This window comes from Saimiri boliviensis, chromosome 7 (genome assembly GCF_048565385.1).
Source record: "Saimiri boliviensis isolate mSaiBol1 chromosome 7, mSaiBol1.pri, whole genome shotgun sequence".
Taxonomy (NCBI): Eukaryota; Metazoa; Chordata; class Mammalia; order Primates; family Cebidae; genus Saimiri; species Saimiri boliviensis.
The window spans coordinates 55,893,736-55,912,184 of NC_133455.1; the positions used below are offsets into that span (position 1 = coordinate 55,893,736).

The following is an 18,449-nucleotide window of genomic DNA, read 5'->3' on the forward strand; positions in this document are numbered from 1 at the left end:
ATTAATTTTTATGTGATATGTAGAAAAGCTGAAGGATTTAATTATTTCTCTTCTGTTCATTTCTGTATGATTTCAGTCTGAATCTAAACTTTATAATGGCTCAGAGAAGGACAGCTCAACTTCAAGCAAACTCACAAAAAAGGAATCTCTTAAGGTTAGTTTCCAGTTATTTCTGAAAGGTAATTTTCATTGGGCTTTGCATGTGTGTTTGGAAGTAGGCTAGTAAGATAAATATATATATATGTGTATTCCTAAAGAAAGAAAAAACATCCAGAGGTACAGACAGTCAGGCACACATAGAAAATGTTAGTATTTGTATGGTACACTGTGGTCAACTGATAAGGCTGATTGATGACTGTCCCAGGGCAGACTGCTTCAGGCCTCAAATGGCCACTGCAGAGGCTGAGGACTTAATATCTCTACACAGCTCTATCCAAGCGAGATATATCATCACTAAGTTGTGGAACTCCTGATGGGAACTCTGGCACCCATTGAAATTAGAGTTTACTAACTCCTGGCTCATGGCCTGAACTTGAACTGCATAATGTTTTAAATTTTTGACGCAACAATTAATTAAAAGTTCAGATTTCCAATTTCTCTGATAAATATTTAGCACTGGACTTACCTTCCTGAGTAGCCAAGAATCTGGAGCTTAAGAAACCCATGTTTTCCAATTGGCTCTGGTTCCTGTCTAGTCTATTTTACCATTTGTGTTCCGTACCTGGTCCTACATACGTTTGCATTTGTTTCCCATATTAAATCTGTTAGTTCAGGTAGATTAATATTGACCAGAAATTTAAAGTTTGGGGGCATAGAATTATTAAAATTTTACTATGTCTAGTCTGTTTATCATTAAATACAGCTTTTCTGGTGGAAGATTTTGTTACATTGTTTAAAAATGTAATCACTACTAGGTTATCATCACTGTTCCCCCATCCAAATTATAACAACAAAGCAATAATAAGACTGCCTTATTCCACTGCTGCTTCCCCAAATTATCAGAATTAACTTACTGATGAAGGCAAAACTTTGATGTTTTGAATAAATTAATTTCATAGTTATGGTTTCTTAATTATGTATAACTTACATATTATTGAGAAAGAGAGCAAAACTTCCAATTGCAAAACAGTTGTGGAATTCTTTGTTATCTGAAAAAATTGGTAACAGAGAAATTTTTTTTTTTTAATCAGTAAGAGAATATATCAATAAATACTTCAGAAGCAGTGTAGGCCATTAGTTAAAAGAATAGCTTTGGGAGCTAGTCTGCCTCTGTTTGAATCCTTATTCTGCAATTTCCTAAGTGTATGATCCTGAGCAAGTTACTCTCTCTGCCTCAGTTTTCTTGTCTGTAAAATAAGGATAATCGTAATTCTACTTCACAAGGTGGTTGTGATGATTACATGAGGTAATGGCAGTACAAGCAAAGTACTTAGAACGGTGGCTGGTTCATAGAATGCTCTCAGTGTTAGCGTTCTTATTATTTTAATTTGCAGTAGGAATCCTATGTAACAGTTAAAAGAATAAGAATGAGATAACGTTAATACTCTTCAAAAAACGCTTATTCGGGGAACTTTTTGTGTGCTAAACACAAAATCTACATGTTTCTGTAGGTTGTTTACTTAGAAAAAGTCTGAAAAGACAGTGTTTTCCAGAAAGTTAACAGTCATCAATTCAGAAGATTGGAAGAGGATGGGATATAATGAAAATGGCTTCTAGCTTTATGTTGGAAATTTTTATTGTGAGCTTGTATTAATGTATTGTGTAATTAAAAAGAGGTAAAATTGGCCAGGTGTGGTGGCTCACACCTGTAATCCCAGCTACTTGGAAGGCAGAGGTAAAAGAATCGCTTTAACCCAGGAGCAGAGGTTGCAGTAAGCTGAGATTATGCCACTGCACTCCAGCCTGGGTGACAGAATGAGACTGTCTCATAAGAAAAGAAAAGAAAAAGGTAAAATTATTTAAAAGATACGTAGAACTGGATTAGTGGTCAGAAAAACTAGATTATAACCTTGGTTGTCTAAGACTAACTCATACTTTAAAAAAAAAAAAAAAACTGTAGTAGTTTTATTGTAAGATTCTGGAATTCTAAAGAGGTTTAGAATTTTATACTATACCCCACCATTATAGGATGAAACTCAACCTCTTTAGAATCCTAGCATATTAGGATAAAAGACAGTGTGCTGATTCCTCAAAAACCTAAAGACAGAACTACCATTTGACCCAGCAATGCCATTGCTTGGTATATATGCAAAGGAATATAGTCATTCTGTTATAAAGACACATGCATTTGTATGCTCATTGCAGCACTATTCACAAAGCAAAGACTTGGAATCAACCTAAATGCCCATCAGTGAAAGACTGGATAAAGAAAATGTGGTACACCATGGAATACTATGCAGCCATCAAAAAGAATGAGATCATGTCTTTTGCAGAGACTGGATGGAGCTGGAGGAGATTATCCTTAGCAAACTAACACATAAAGAGAAAAAGAAATACTGCATGTTCTCACTTAGAAGTAGGGGCAAAATGATGAGAACAAATGGACACATAGAGGGGAATAACACACACTGGAGCCTTTCAGAGGGTGAGGATGGGAGGAGGGAGAGAATCGGGAAGAATTAAGTAATGGGTACCAGGCTTAATACCTGAGTAATAAAATAATCTGTACAACAAACCCCCATGACACAGGTTTACCCATGTAACAAACCTGCATATACACCCCTGAACTTAAAATAAATTGCTCATTTCTGTTGAGTTTTTAACTTTTCTAATATTTCTATATAATAGGTACAAAAGAAAAATTACCGTGAAGAAAAGAAAAGAGCCACAAAGGAGCTGCTTAGTACAATCACAGATCCTTCTGTTATTGTTATGGCTGATTGGCTGAAGGTCAGTATGTTTTGAATCATGAATTCAGATGCTGGATGTTTACCTACTGGAATGGGAAAGCCCAGAGTATACCTAAAACCCATGAGGCAAAAACAACTGCTAAGATTATTGTTTTTCACTGGCAAAGGAACTATTATTGTATTCCCAGAGGTTCTGTGTTCCCATCTGAATGAAGAGAAGGAATCTTAATGCCTCTCTTAACAGTAGCATCAATTACATACAGTATAGCAGTTCTTTTAAAAAAGCATTGTGGTTTGTGTGATATGTTGTCTACTAAAATATTCCGTAAAAAATATGTTGCTTGCTATTTCAATTATTGTTAAGTATTACTGTATACTTGGCATATTATTAAAAAGAGATGAGACAAACAATATAAAAGTTACTTGAAAATGATTATCATCAGTTGGATACATAATATATTTTATCAAATGGAAAGTATCAATTATCAGATAAGCACACATTGCTGTTTCTATACCCTATTATTTTGGCCTCTGGTTATTTTTCTTTTCTTTTCTTTCATCCTGGTCACTCTGTCCTCTTTCTCATTCTTATCTGAAACACAGCTGGTAGGAATCCCAACTTGAAGAGTGATCTTGTAGGACTCTGACCCACAGAAAATTTTAGTACCTTGCATGTACCTGAGAATCATCCCAACCCTGAAAGCTTTCCATTTTTCCAAGAGTTACTGAGACCTCTGACCTCATAAACCTTAAGAGAACTGTCATAGGACTCCTCTCACTAAAATGAGTGTCTAGATAGTTCCCCTGACAATTCAGGTAATTAATCCTGACAATTCAGGTAATTAATCTTCAATCTTGTGCCCATAACACCTTCCAACTTGTTTTGACTCTACTTAGAAGTGTATTAGCTCAAGGTCTCACTTAGGTTTTTCAGAGTTAAAATATTAAGTCCTCAACACATTCCCTGGCTGACTTTCTCTGCCTTACCTTCCTTCTGATAATTTGTCCTTCGTGTTCTGTTGCATCTCTGTGATCCAAAATGTTATTTCAGAGGATCTATCTTCCTTTCACATCTCTTGTCTTACCATTCTTTTACATATACACATATCTTAAGATTTTCTCTTTTCTTCATGCCTGGCTCCAAACTCCTCCTTTCTAAATGTTTCTTGTTGAGAGTTACTGTGGTATGCCTATTTGGGGGGTTAGGGAATCCTGTATTATTTCACACATCTTGTAGGTACATTGAAATAGCAGATGTTTTACAGTAAATAAAAGTGTAATTCTTATCTTTTTTCTAAATATTAACATCCTTTCAATATTTTGAATTCACTGAATTGCACAGAAACAATTTAATAGATGATGGAAGTAGAAATTGATAGAAAAAGTAATTTTAGACTTATTATTGACATAGCATTAAACCCTAGGATGAGGAGCATTTTATGACAGTATAGGGATTCATGTAACTTGTATTTTAAAATATCCTCCAGTAAATTTATATGATATATTTTATGTAATTACTAGGAACAGAGTAATTTAAATAACGTAATTTTAGGGGCTAGGAGGAAGTTGTTTTCTCTTCCTTCCACTCACCAAATACTTAGGGAATGCCTAGTATGTGCCAGCAGTGTTTTCTGCACTGTTGATGTGGTGAAGGGGAAAAATTGTTTTAAGCAGAAGAATCATCATATACACACAAATAAGATTATAGCCATGGTCAATGTTACATGAAGAATCTCAGTACCAGGAAAGTATATTTTAAAATGGCCCCTGACTTGGTCAGGAAGATTAAGAAAATTATTCTACTTAGTACACTATTTTGAAACTGTTGGCTTGTGTCCCACTAAAATTTAAGTTTCTTACAAATAAGAGCCATATCATTTTCATGTCTGTTTGCTGTGCTTGCCATGTAGTAGCTTTTAAGCAAAATATCTCTTTAAAGTGTACATGTTACGGAAATTTTAGATTAAAACATCTTGTTTGCAGTTTTTTGGTTTGGACCTTGTGGAATAGATCTTCATTTTTAAAATAAACTTATTTTTCTGTAGATTCGTGGTACTCTAAAGAGCTGGACCAAGTTATGGTGTGTGTTGAAACCTGGGGTGCTACTGATCTATAAAACCCAAAAAAATGGTCAGTGGGTAGGAACAGTTCTTCTGAATGCCTGTGAAATCATTGAGCGTCCATCAAAAAAGGATGGCTTTTGTTTCAAACTTTTCCATCCTTTGGAGCAGTCTATTTGGGCAGTGAAGGTACGTAAGTCCTTGTTATATAGGTGAAAGGTAAAGATGGTAATCTGTGAGTGGAAATCAGATAAATCAATCAGATGAGTTTAGTCCTCTGTCAGGACTTACGAATCTGTTCCGCCTTTCAGTGCATTATTCCCCATTCTGCCTCTACCCATAGCAAAATGTGCACCAAAAAGCTTTACCTTTGAGGTATAACTTTGTATATGGCATCTTTTTATCTCTTTTGCCCTTGGGTGTTCAATTGTACTATGTTGTTTTCAGTTTATAATTACTAACTCAGCTTTGTAACATTGTATCATATTTATTGTTGTTTGTTTGTTTTCTCCTGTGTTTTTTCTCTTTATCAAAATGGTAAGAAGGATTCCCTAGAACAGAAACTGCAATTTATTTTTGTGGTCTTTCCTTTAGTGATATAAATGTGTGATGGGAAGCCTACAAGCTTACTGATTCTTAAATTTTTTTTTAACTACTTACTCTTGAGAAAGAGGCAGGTTTCTTTAAAGTGAAGCATTAATGTTTTTTATAACTGAAAAGCATTACTGTGGCTGGGTGCAGTGGCTCATTCCTGTAATCCCAGCACTTTGGGAGGCCAGCGTGGGTAGATCGCTTGAGCTCAGGAGTTCAAGACCAGCCTGGGCAACATGGTGAAACCCCATCTCTACAAAAAAATACGAAAATTAGCCAGATATGATGACATGTACCTGTAGTCCCAACTGTAGTCTGCAGTGGGAGGATCACTTGAGCCTGGGAGGTTAGGGGCTTCAGTGAGCCATGAGCATGCCACTGCACTTCAGCCTGGGCAACAGAGCAAGACCCTGTCGCCCCCCCCCAAAAAAAAAAAAAGCATTATACTGATTGAAAAATGAGCCTAGTGTAAGTAGTTTTGTGTGTATATGTGCGTGTTTTTTTAGGCAAGATTTTACTGTCACCTAGGCTGAACTGCAGCAGCATGATCATTGCTCACTGCAGCCTCAACCACCCATGCTTAAGCAGTCCTCCCACCTCAGCCTCCCGAGCAGTTAGGACCTACAGGCATGTGCCACCATTCTCAGCTAATTAAAAAACAATTTTGTAGAGACAGGGTCTTTCTGTGTTGCCCAGGCTGGTCTTCAGTTCCTGGGCCCTCCTGCCTCAGCCTCCCAAAGTGCTGGGATTATAGATGTGAGCCACCATGCCTATCCTAGTTTAAGTTTTTACAAAATGATCATTGCTTTAGTTTCTAAGGCCAGTTATCCTATAATAAAGAAGTTAGGATTTCTCCTTTAGGGAAAACCACCTAATTGAGATTACTGTTAAGTAAAAGTAGCTTAATCCATTTTTTTTTTTTTTTTTTTTTTTGGTTGGGGAGTGGATATTGCTTAATAATGCAATATATGTATACCCAGGAAAAGACTTGAACTTTTTAATCTTTATTTTAGTAGTGTGAAGTCATAGCAAGAATAAATTTGGGATTACCAAGTTAGTTCCATTCTGGGATTAGGTACTTCCTGTAGGGGAAAGAATTTAACCCCCCAAAAGTCTGATATTTATTTATTAAGCAATTCTCAAGTGGAGAAAATGATTTTCAAAACCTTTTTTAAAAGAATATATATAGACGCACACGCGCGCACACACACACACACACACACACACACACATAGATACAGTATTTTCATTTACTCTTAGGAATTGCAAGTATTATAATGAATTTTAAAATTATTATATTAATGATTCTAATGTCAATTAAAATCAGTATTTTAATGTCAAATTTATAGTATTTAATTCTTAATATTGGAAGAAGAGAGAAAGCTATATAAATATTTTCCACAAGCAAAACCTACTTAGGATATTGTTTAAACATTTTGGTAACCAGTGTTCGTGATTAAGAAATAGTTAACAGGGGCCGGGCGCAGTGGCTCAAGCCTGTAATCTCAGCACTTTGGGAGGCCGAGGCGGGTGGATCACGAGGTCAAGAGATTGAGACTATCCTGGTCAACATGGTGAAACCCTGTCTCTACTAAAAATACAAAAAATCAGCTAAGCATGGTGGCGCGTGCCTGTAATCCCAGCTACTCAGGAGGCTGAGGCAGGAGAATTGCCTGAACCCAGGAAGCGGAGGTTGCAGTGAGCTGAGATCGTGCCATTGCACTCCAGCCTGGGTAATAAGAGCAAAACTCAGTCTCAAAAAAAAAAAAAAAAAAAAAATAGTAACAGATGTGAGTTCTTTGTGTCGGGTACTCTTGAGTATTTTACATGAAATCATTTATTTAATTTTCATACCTATAAGGAGGATACAGTTTCTTCCCATTATACACATAAATTGAACCCTGTTTTTCTTAGCACAGAGCCATGATTAAAACCCAGGCAGTCTGATTTCATGTCTCACTGTATACTTGTTTTAGGAACTGGCCCATAAATTGTAAAGCTGTTCAAAAATTCAGAATATTGCAGTATTTGTTAAAGCCATATTAATTTTTCTTTCTGTTTTCATTTTGAGTCTTCACTTTACTTTCTGATATTGTATACTTTTTGAAATCTTTTGTTCTTTGACCTGATAACTTTAAGGAACCCTTACAAAACAACTTAAAAATTACGCTTTCATACCAAAATTATACTTTAAATTCAGTACTTAGTTTTCTTTTCAGATTTGTATCTACCTAAGCTTAGCATTGGTGATACTAATTAGTGTTGGTATTATATACTTCTAAAACAAATAACCCTAGCCAACAACAACAAAATTTATTTTTCTTTCAGGTTTCTGGAAAAATAAAATTAGCTTATATAGTTGGTGTTTAAAAACAGGTATATGTCATGGGTTACAAAGTGGAGATGTATTTTTCCCTAGACCCAGTTAAAATTCATTTCTCTTTTTCTTTTGAGTTATAATTCTATTTCCAGATGCTTTCTTTAGCCTTCTAGAAATTTAGTGTTGCTTATCTCGTTAGTTATGTCCATGGGATGGACATTGTTAAGTTAAAATTTAGTTTGATATGGTAAAATTTAGGTTCTCTTTAATATGTGAACAATATGTACAGATAATATTTAAGTGATAACTGTCATTTGTTTAGTTTTCTGCTAAGGATGTACATTTGTTAGAAAAGAAAATTTTTCTTAATACTTAACATTTGCATTCTCAAGAATGATGAAATTAGAGCTTGTTTGCTTTTAAATTATAATCCATACCTGATTTAGATTATTACAGATAATACTGGATAATATAAAGTTGAGATCTCATAATACTTACTCTATACCATTTATTTTGTTTATTTTGTTATTAAGGGTCCAAAAGGTGAAGCAGTTGGATCCATTACTCAGCCCTTACCTAGCAGTTATTTGATCATCCGGGCTACTTCAGAATCAGATGGTAAATATAGTTTTTGATGGATTGGGTTTTGGTCTTCATTTTTAAGGGGTTTTTTAATGCTACTTTGCATTATTCTGGGGAAATACGTTGTTGATACAGCATTTGCAGCAGAAGCATGGTAATCATAAATTGGTTGGAATACTAAATATATGAGTATCTTAATAGACAAATAGGGAAATCTGTTAGAAAGGAAGCTTGTATTATTTACTGATGAGTTAGCAGTTCAGAGTTTTTTTCTTTGTGCTCGCTCCATGGACATATTAACACCTTTTACTTGTTAGTGGTCTTTATGGTAACTCATTAAGTTTTATCATTTTAAAGATATATTTAATACTTTATATTTTATTGCTAAATGTTACCATTTATGAGACATATACACTGTTTTGGATTTTTTTTATATTAAGACATTTAAGTACAATCTTTTTAATTCCTCCTTTTATACTTAATTCATGAAACCTATATGGGGAGAGAAAAACTTATATGATATCAAGGTAACTTTAAAATCTTAATAATGGATTTCATCCTCACTTTCATACTTTAGTGATTCATAGTTTAAACAAGTTTGGTATAGGGAATCTTGTAACCTTCCAAAGTTTACTTTTATCAGATGATTTTTTGTTTTTTTTGAGACAGAGTCTCGCTCTGTCACCAGGCTGGATTGCAGTGTGCAGTCTCAGCTCACCGCACGCAATCTCCGACTCCCTGGTTCAAGTGATTCTCCTGCCTCAGCCTCCCGAATAGCTGGAATTGTAGGCACGCACCACCAAACCCAGCTAATTTTTGTGTTTTTAGTAGTGGTGGGGTTTCGCCATGTTGACCAGGATGGTCTCAGTCTCCTGACCTCGTGATCTGCCCGCCTCAGCCTCGCAAAGTGCTGAGATTACAGGTGTGGGCCACCACACCTACCCTCAGATGATTTTTTGAAATATAAGTATGAGCTTTCAATGTGAAAAATGCTTTACTTGGCTGATATTCCCAGCAAATCTTGAAGTGATATATGTGAAAATTAAGAGCACCAAACAAATATAAAGTTTTCTGCTAATACACTTGTAAATTTTAATTAAAAAAAAATGTTTCTCTTAACTAAATATGGCAGTTAATGGTAGCCTTATATAGGCATTTTCCTGACTTAAAAATTTTCATACATATATTAGAATGGATGTTAATCCTGAGGATAGACTTCCTATTAACAAAGATAGTTTGTTTATAGTAGAACCATAAATCTTCCAGTATATTTTATGTACCTTGCTTGTCTTCAAATTATACTGCATGTTAATGTTCTAAGATTTGAAAAATAAAATATGCTTATTTTAGATTGAGTATACTTTCTAATGCATACTGTATACTATTCATTTATCAGTGGTTTCTAGCTGATTACTATGTGAAAAGCCTTTGAAAAACTGAAAGATTTCATTAAGAATGTTACGTTCAGATTTACTTTAACATTGTATGTTTCTCAGAGAAATAGTGGTAACCGAGTAAGTTAAGATGCATGATAGTTTCATGATTTTAAAAATTATATTGCTTATGAATCTGTGTTCTTGTAGGAAGGTGCTGGATGGATGCTTTGGAGTTGGCTTTGAAATGTTCTAGTCTTCTTAAACGTACAATGATCAGGGAAGGAAAGGAACATGACCTGAGCATTTCATCAGATAGCACACATGTGACTTTGTATGGCTTATTACGTGCTAACAATCTCCACAGTGGGGACAACTTCCAGTAAGTAGATATTGCCACTGATTTTGTAATGGTTTCAGAAACATGCTGTTCAGAAAATTAGTTGGCAGGCCTGGAATTTTAGTAATATATCTAGGACTGAAATTTGCATATCTTCTCCTTATGTGGCCCAAGGCCTGGTTTAAGATTTGTTCAGCTGCTATAATCAGGTATAGAAATCTATTTCCTTGATTCCAGCCAATGTGATTTACTTTATCGTTCCCAAATATAGCCATGTGAATTATTCACCTTGTCTGTGCATGTTGTCCCTTCCATTTAAAATTTCTTTCTTCTACTTGCTCTTTTCTCCTGTCTATATATTCTTCAAGATCGGTCTCGAGTATTACATCATATGTGAAGCCTTTCCTGCCTCATAACTATAAGGCATTAGCTGTCTTTCTTTTTTGGTAACGGCACTGGACTTACTCTACCTGGTATTTGTGAAATTTGTTTATATCCTATTTGGAATTGGTACTGTATCCTGTTTGTGGTTTTATTCCCTGAAGCTTCAGGGAATAAACAGTTCCTGGAAAAACTATTTCTCCAGGGAAACTGGGCAGCGGTGCAAAGACTTTGTTGAGATTCAGGTCTTGTTGTTGCTTTGCAGGAAAAACATTAGACTTTCCTCTTTCCTCCCTTTCCCCCGCCTCAGCTTCTGCTCTGTACCCACTTTTATCAGCACTGAGGTTGCTCTTCTCACAGTTAGGCTGCTATTCTCTTCTCCGTGTAGCCCGATTCAGACATTTCTTCCCTATCCTTTTGCCCTTTTTCTTTTTTTTCTCCCTTTATATTACTTTTAAAAATTTTTTAGAGCCAAGGTCTCCCTCACTCTGTTGCCCAGGCTGCAGTTAAGTGGCACAATTATAGCTCACTGTAACCTGGAACTCCTGGGCTCAGTCGATCTTCCAGTCTCAGCCTCCCCAGTAGCTAGACTACAGGCCTGTATTACCACACTCGGCTTATTTATTTATTTATTTATTTATTGTAGAGACGTAGTCTCACTAAGTTTCCCAGACTTTTCCCCCAGTCCCCACTCTCTTTAAAACCTCCATTACCTGACCTTTTATATTATTTCTTTGCAGACCTACGACCTGGAGCTTTATCTTAATCTCAAGTACCTGGTGCCTAAACGAGATAGAATGGAATGGGGTGGGCTACTGATAGAGGAATGGATATTTGTTGGAACCTCTTTCTAACACTTTCCCCATTTTGTACAGATTATTTACCCTAATCACTTTCAGAGAGAATAGGGTAGATTTAGCAAAACTTAATTGATTTTAGTCTATGGGTTCATTTCCTTCAGCTGAAATTTCCATTTTTAATTATCTCTGGGTTTTTTCCCAGTATTAAACCTTTCAGATGAATAGAATTTAATATAATTGCTTACCATTTACCATTTTCATATCTTATGCTTAGACTCATGTGAGGTGACTCTGGAAACCTTTATGACTTATGGAAAGTCATAATTTGTTTGAATTCAGCTGAGATCTGAAGACTTGTATTTTTTCTTTATACCATAAGTGACAGTGAGATTGATGCAGGTGATACTGTTTGAAAAACTAAGTAGGAACAAAATTCTAGCAAGAAGTAGTCTAAAATTTTGGTTTTGGAAGATTTTAGCCTCAAATGGTAGAGAGGCAAAGAGCTCAGAGTTTCATCTTTTCACATTTACCCAAGTTCTTAACTTTTCTGTGCCTCTGTTTACTAATCTGTAAAATGATAATAATAATATTACCTATCTTACAGGCTTATTTTGAAGATTAGGTGAATTAACACTATGTATAACACTCAGAACACTGTCTGGCACATAGTAAATTATCAGTAAATGTTGTATATAATTATTATTTATGAGTTGAGCATTCTCAATATCCTTTATTCTTCTTCCTGAAACTTCTTTCCTTTAAGGTTAAATGATAGTGAAATTGAACGACAGCATTTTAAGGACCAAGATATGTATTCTGATAAATCTGATAAAGAAAATGATCAAGAACATGATGAATCTGACAATGAGGTGATGGGGAAAAGTGAAGAAAGTGACACAGATACATCAGAAAGACAAGATGACTCATATATAGAACCTGAGCCTGTTGAACCTTTAAAGGAGACTACCTACACTGAACAAAGCCATGAAGAACTTGGGGAGGTAAAAGTCTGTTATTTTCAGAGATTCTGGATTTTCATATTCTTGGAAATTTTCAAATGAAATTGAAGATATTATTTGCTTGATCTATTGCCTATTTTTTGTGATAGAATATGATACATATTTTTAAAGTTACATACATAAGAAATATATTAGGATTTATAAACAACTAAACACATATACTCACATAAATACCAATGTATTCTATTAAATTTAAAGTTTACATTTTCTTCAAGCTTGCTTTTAAAGTAGGGTATTGCTTGATGTCATTGCCAGGTGCAAAGTAAGTTGCAAGGAAACACGAGTTTATAACTCTGTTATTGCCAGTGTATCATAGAAGTAAATGTAGTGTAAAGTAATAGGCTATAATATTTTTGTAGTAAATTTCTTACATATATTGTTCACTTGGTGTCTTTTTCAGCTACCCTTTTTACCTAAGTTTTATAGCTATAGATTTTATTTATAACCTTTTGTTTCCGCATTTAAAGAATGCTTGTAGTAGTCCTGAAAAGAATTCATATTTCAACATTAACTGGCTTGTTTACATATTGTTGAAATAAATATAATGTTTTGGTGATTTTCATTAATTGATAAAGGCAGGTGAGGCTTCTCAAACAGAAACTGTGTCTGAAGAAAACAAAAGCCTTATCTGGACATTATTGAAACAAGTCCGTCCTGGCATGGACCTATCCAAGGTGGTTCTGCCTACATTTATTTTGGAACCCCGTTCCTTCCTGGATAAACTTTCAGATTACTACTATCATGCAGATTTCCTATCTGAGTAAGTAGATTCTTGTTTCTTAAAATAGACAATACTTTATGATTTTAGAAATTCTCAAGAGTGCTATTTTCAATTCCTGTTCCTTTCCAAAATCAGGCTCTAATGAGACATCACTCTCTTCTCTACCACTTCTATGGTTGACTCTTAGTAAGAAGCATATTTAATAATTTGCTATAATAATACAATTTATAAAATTAAATTGAGATACCATAAGCTTGAGGAAAACAAGAATTCTACCATTTACTCAGTAATACTGCTGTTATAGGCTCCTTAACCTCAGTTCACTAACCTAACACAGTGAGAAATGATTGGCAACATTTGCTCTTCTCTGTGAAAGCCCTTGTTCAGTCCCATCCTGGGGCTTCTACTTTTGCTCATACTTATCTGTCTGCATGCTTGTGAGCTTACCAGAACTAGAATGACCTGCCAGTTGCTAGCTTCTGGAACAAATCTGTATTTTCTTTGCTTTTCTTCTGAAGCTATCAGCTGATCCTGGGTGTAATTCTGAAGAAGGCACAGCTGATGGAGGCAGAGGAGGAGCTGTCCACCTCTGTCCCAGCAGTTTCTAGGAAAACCAGTAAACTTTGCAAGGAACAGCAACTTTGTGTCCGTGCTTCCAGTTCTTACCTGCTGCCCCCATTTCAGCAATAATGGTGTTTGAAGGCACTGTGCTTTCTGTGCCACTGACATCTAGCCCTGGGACATGATTTGTAGCATCTTTATAGAGACTTATTTTCACTTTCTGTCTATAAATTGTATAAGTGAACGTTGAAAATACGTAATAAGCTGAATCAAAAGATAATTGATAAACTGGGAAATTTTTGCAAATTTCATCATAGGCAAAATGTTACGCTTCCTAAAATAAAAAGCTTTTAAAAATTGAATGAAAATTATTAACAACCTGTTTTTAAAAAAGGGGGGTGGAAGAAATGACAGGGCAGTTCAAAAGTTAAAAAATAGGAACAGTCCTCAAATGTGTAAAAACCTCATGCAAAATAAGGAAAATATATACATTTGAATTATGTAATATATTGTTTATCTATCACATCGACAAGAAGTCAAAAGCTTTTATATCCTGGTTCTGTGTAATATCTTCTGCACTTTCTTTTATCTGTCTAAAAATTCACTTCTCTCAGAATGTAAGGCAGATTCCTTTGAATCACAAGATCTTCTTGAGAGATGTTCCTTGTCCCAAATACATAGAAAGATTATACTTTTCTGGCATTACACATTCTTGCCAAGGTTCTGTTGGCAACCAGGCACTATCATACACCACCATGGGCAGTGCAGACTAGCACAGGACCCTGAAGGTAATCTGGCAGTATTTACCAAAACTATGCATGCATTCATCATTTGATCCACTAATCTCACTTCTGGGAATAACTCCTACAGATATAATGCCACATATGCCTAAGATTGTTGCAGAATGGCTTGTAATAATAAAACATTAGCTGTAACTCCAGTGTCCAGCATAGTGTACTGGTTAAATAACGTATGGCACATGGACACCTATAAGAAAGAATTCCATAAACTGATCTGGAGGGACCTCCAAAATTGTGTAGGAAAAAAGCAAGGTGTATAGAAGAGTATGTATAGTTTACAACCCTTTTTTTCGAGAAAAAACAGGATTGTTTGTTTATATATGCTTGTTTATGCCTAAAACTTAAAAGGAAGCTTTTTTAAAAAGTTACCTGTAGAAGGTAAGTAGGAACAGTGTAGAGAGATGAGGCAGTACCAAGACGTGTACTTCTTTATATGCTTTGACTTTTGAACTATATATTTAATTTTAAAATGAAATTGCCTAGTAAGGGAATTTAAACCAAAATGGGAAGAGAGCAACAAGAGGATTGTTACTCCAAAAAACCTCAAGCTTTCAACTTTGCACAATTGTCAGTAAGCCTAGGTTTATGCTCTTCTGTCTCATCTTAAAAATTCACAGCATTGGACTGTCAGACATGCATGTGAAACATAAACGCCTTTTTTTAAATAAGGGCATGGTAGCCACATTACAAACAGGAAACAATAATAAAAAACAACTTCTCAGTAAAATATACTTCAGACATACACAATCAGGTTTTTGCAATGTTTACAACAATAGCAGAATTGTATGGGGGCCAGCTGAGTCATGACTCCTACAAATTTCTTCTTTAAAAATGAAAATTACTCTTTGATTATCCATTATTATGGTTGAGTTTATTAACTCTGGAAAATCAGTTGATAGCACACAAGAGCTGGTTGAAGGATAAAAATAGGTTAGAACCTTCTGGATTGATTTAGTTATTTTAACTCTGCTTCATATTTGTAATTCGAAATTTCTGTGTTTTGTACTAAGGACTGCAAACCCATAAAATCCTATATTAGGAAGGTGCTTCCTATGTCCTCCCCGGTCCATGTACTATTATACCCACCAGTTATCACTGGTCTCCTCTAACATCAACAACTGAGAATGGACTCAACCAAGTAAACATTTGTCCTTCACTGACATATGAGGCTGAAGACCTCTAACAAAATTGTTAATGAGACTGCTTGGCCACTGCCTATCATTGTGAATGCTAGAAATCACACAGTGCATGAATCCAAAATCCATGTTTATTTTTTTCAGTGACAATTTTCAGAGTCCCTAATATCTCAGATTCTGCAGAGTCCCAATTCAGAAACCTTGGTTTGGAGAGTTTCCAAAAACTACTTTAGCAAAGACCTGGACAGTGTATCAAATAATAGGAAAATGGGGGAAAATGTGACCAGGTTAAGAAAAACAGAAATTTATTTACCTGGTTGAAAATTGATTACATGGTTGTTTTAAAATATGAATTATGTTTTCCAATCCTATTTCATACTCAGTTACTAGTTAATAAATGTGAGAGAGAATTTATGATATATTTTGTAAAATTTTTGTTTACCGTTTTGTGTTTTAGGGCTGCTCTTGAAGAAAATCCTTATTTCCGTTTGAAGAAAGTCGTCAAATGGTATTTGTCAGGATTTTATAAAAAGCCAAAGGTAATGTTTGTTTATATTTTATAGTCTTTAGTGTTTTATGAGTTCTTTATATTGTATGTAATCTGTTATTTATTAACAATTACATTACTGGGCTACTTTGACGTAGCAAAATTGCAAAATACCTGATCATTTAGACCTTATTATGATTGAAGTCATTTAATTTTATTTAATGTAAATTTTATTTACTTTGAAATTTTATAAGGATGGTCCCTAGATGTTACAGTTAAACCCATTTTGACTAGTTTAAACTATTTCGAATCCTTTGTATGTAATTTGAAACTGCATTTCTTTTTTTTTTTTTTTTTTTTTTTTTACTAGGGACTGAAGAAACCTTATAATCCTATACTTGGTGAGACTTTCCGTTGTTTATGGATTCATCCCAGAACAAACAGCAAAACTTTTTATATTGCTGAACAGGTATTAGAAATGCATGTATGGAAACAAAACTCATTTGGAAGTTATTGGAATATTTTTATAGAAAATATTTACTCAGTAAACTCACTGTTATTTAGCCTTTCTTATTTGTGAACATTTGGTAAACACTTAACATTTTAGTATTTAATACTACTAAAACTCTATAAAAATACCATACTGATAGGTATTATTATTACAGTCATGGAATCCTTTGACCAAAAATAAATCTTTATTTTTCCTTTGCCATATCCTCTGTCCTTGTTTTAATTAATTTTTTTTTTTTTTTTGCTGAGCTCATATTTTCAAAACAACTTTTGATCATGTACAAAATTATTCAGTGGTCTGGCATTCAAAGTCCTCTCTATCTTTCCAAATTTATCTCAAATTAATACCTTTCTTAGTTCACCACATCTGTGCAGTTCATGACTAGATAACCTGATCTAGCACTTTATTGCCTCATTTTTAAATTTAATTCTCCCACTCCGGTATTTCCTCTTAGCTATTCTTTATCTAAACAAACCCTGGCCCGCTTATCCTTCATGATCCAAATGACTACAGCTCCCAGTGATTTTTTTCCTTCTCAAACTTCTGTATTATTTTTGTGATTATCCATTAAGCTGTTATTTTAACATTTATATCATTTACCATTTTACAGAATATTTATTTTCCTAATTGAATTGTTAGCTTCTTTAATTCCCTCTGCTCCCCGATGATACCCCACTTTTTGTTATATACAGACAGAAAATATTTTCGTTTTTAAACTTTCATTAATTTGAACTCATGTACATCTGTAATCATGATTTTCAGTCTTCTCTGCTGCATAAACCTGAGAAGTACGACATTTTCTTTCAATAACAGTGGCTTCTTATTATGGCAATTCTCATTTTGAGTATAAGGAGAATGAGAAGACCATGTGTTCTTTGAAAAATCTTCTTCACCTAGAGGTTTTGATAACCCCTTCAGGTCAAAACAACTTGTCTATATTAATTTTTTTTAAGTCAGTGATTATACCACCTTGCATCTAATTCTTCATGAAATTAAGAAGCTTGAGATGCTGATTTTAGTTTGTCTCATGTAAGAGAACATAAAATGTAAATATATTATTGAAAGCATTATATTATTAAATAATACGTTGTTTTGTTTTTGTTTCCTACAGTCATTCAGTAATCCATATGAAGAGTAATCACTGTGTTAGTTATTCATTGCTGTCTAACAAATTACTGCCAAAACTGAATGGGTTAAAGCAGTATTTATTATGTCATATGATGAGGTTCAGGAATCTGAGAGCTGCTTAGATGGTTCCAGCTCAGGGTTTATAATGGGCTTGCAGTCTGTCAGCCAGCTTTGCAGTCATCTATAGGCATGACTGGGCTAGAAGATTCATGTCCAGGTTCATCACATGGCTGTTGACAAAAGAACTCAGTTCCTTCCCATATAGGCCTCTTTATAGCATTTTTCACAATCTCAGAGCTGGCTTTTTAGAACTAATGATTGAAAGAGAGGCAGATAGACAGCCCCCAACATGGAAGGGGCTTAGTAACCTAATCTCAGAAATTACATAGTATCACTTCCATACAAACCAACTTCAGTACAATATAATTGGGGCCTATGTGAATACCAGGAGTGTGTGTCTCATTAGGAGACAGGAGACTGGTTATTATAACCATCAGTGTTTAATTTTACTACTTACCAAATGTTTTCTCTTACTTGAACTTTTGATAATGGCACAGTAATATGCTTATCTTTTTATATTTCATATTTTTACTTGTGTTTAATAGGTGTCCCATCATCCACCAATATCTGCCTTTTATGTTAGTAATCGAAAAGATGGATTTTGCCTTAGTGGTAGTATCCTGGCTAAGTCCAAGTTTTATGGTGAGTTTTCCCCTGTCCCAACCTTTACTCTCTCCTAGGAGGTATTATTTTCTGGTGAGCTTTTATGTAGGTGGTGTCATGGGCTATT

At 34.7% G+C, this 18,449-nt stretch overlaps 1 protein-coding gene across 5 annotated transcripts in view; it reads left to right on the forward strand.

Moving 5' to 3' along the window:
* Positions 1–18,449, forward strand: part of OSBPL8 (oxysterol binding protein like 8) — a 175,187-nt gene that overhangs the window by 121,385 nt on the left and 35,353 nt on the right. For all 5 annotated transcript variants that reach the window (XM_003927818.3, XM_074402531.1, XM_074402533.1 and 2 more), the window contains 10 exons: positions 77–154; positions 2,788–2,889; positions 4,895–5,098; positions 8,354–8,438; positions 9,986–10,157; positions 12,060–12,297; positions 12,891–13,075; positions 15,991–16,072; positions 16,391–16,489; positions 18,265–18,361. In XM_003927818.3, coding sequence (XP_003927867.1) covers positions 77–154; positions 2,788–2,889; positions 4,895–5,098; positions 8,354–8,438; positions 9,986–10,157; positions 12,060–12,297; positions 12,891–13,075; positions 15,991–16,072; positions 16,391–16,489; positions 18,265–18,361 — 1,342 coding nt within the window. The remainder of the gene's footprint in view (positions 1–76; positions 155–2,787; positions 2,890–4,894; positions 5,099–8,353; positions 8,439–9,985; positions 10,158–12,059; positions 12,298–12,890; positions 13,076–15,990; positions 16,073–16,390; positions 16,490–18,264; positions 18,362–18,449) is intronic.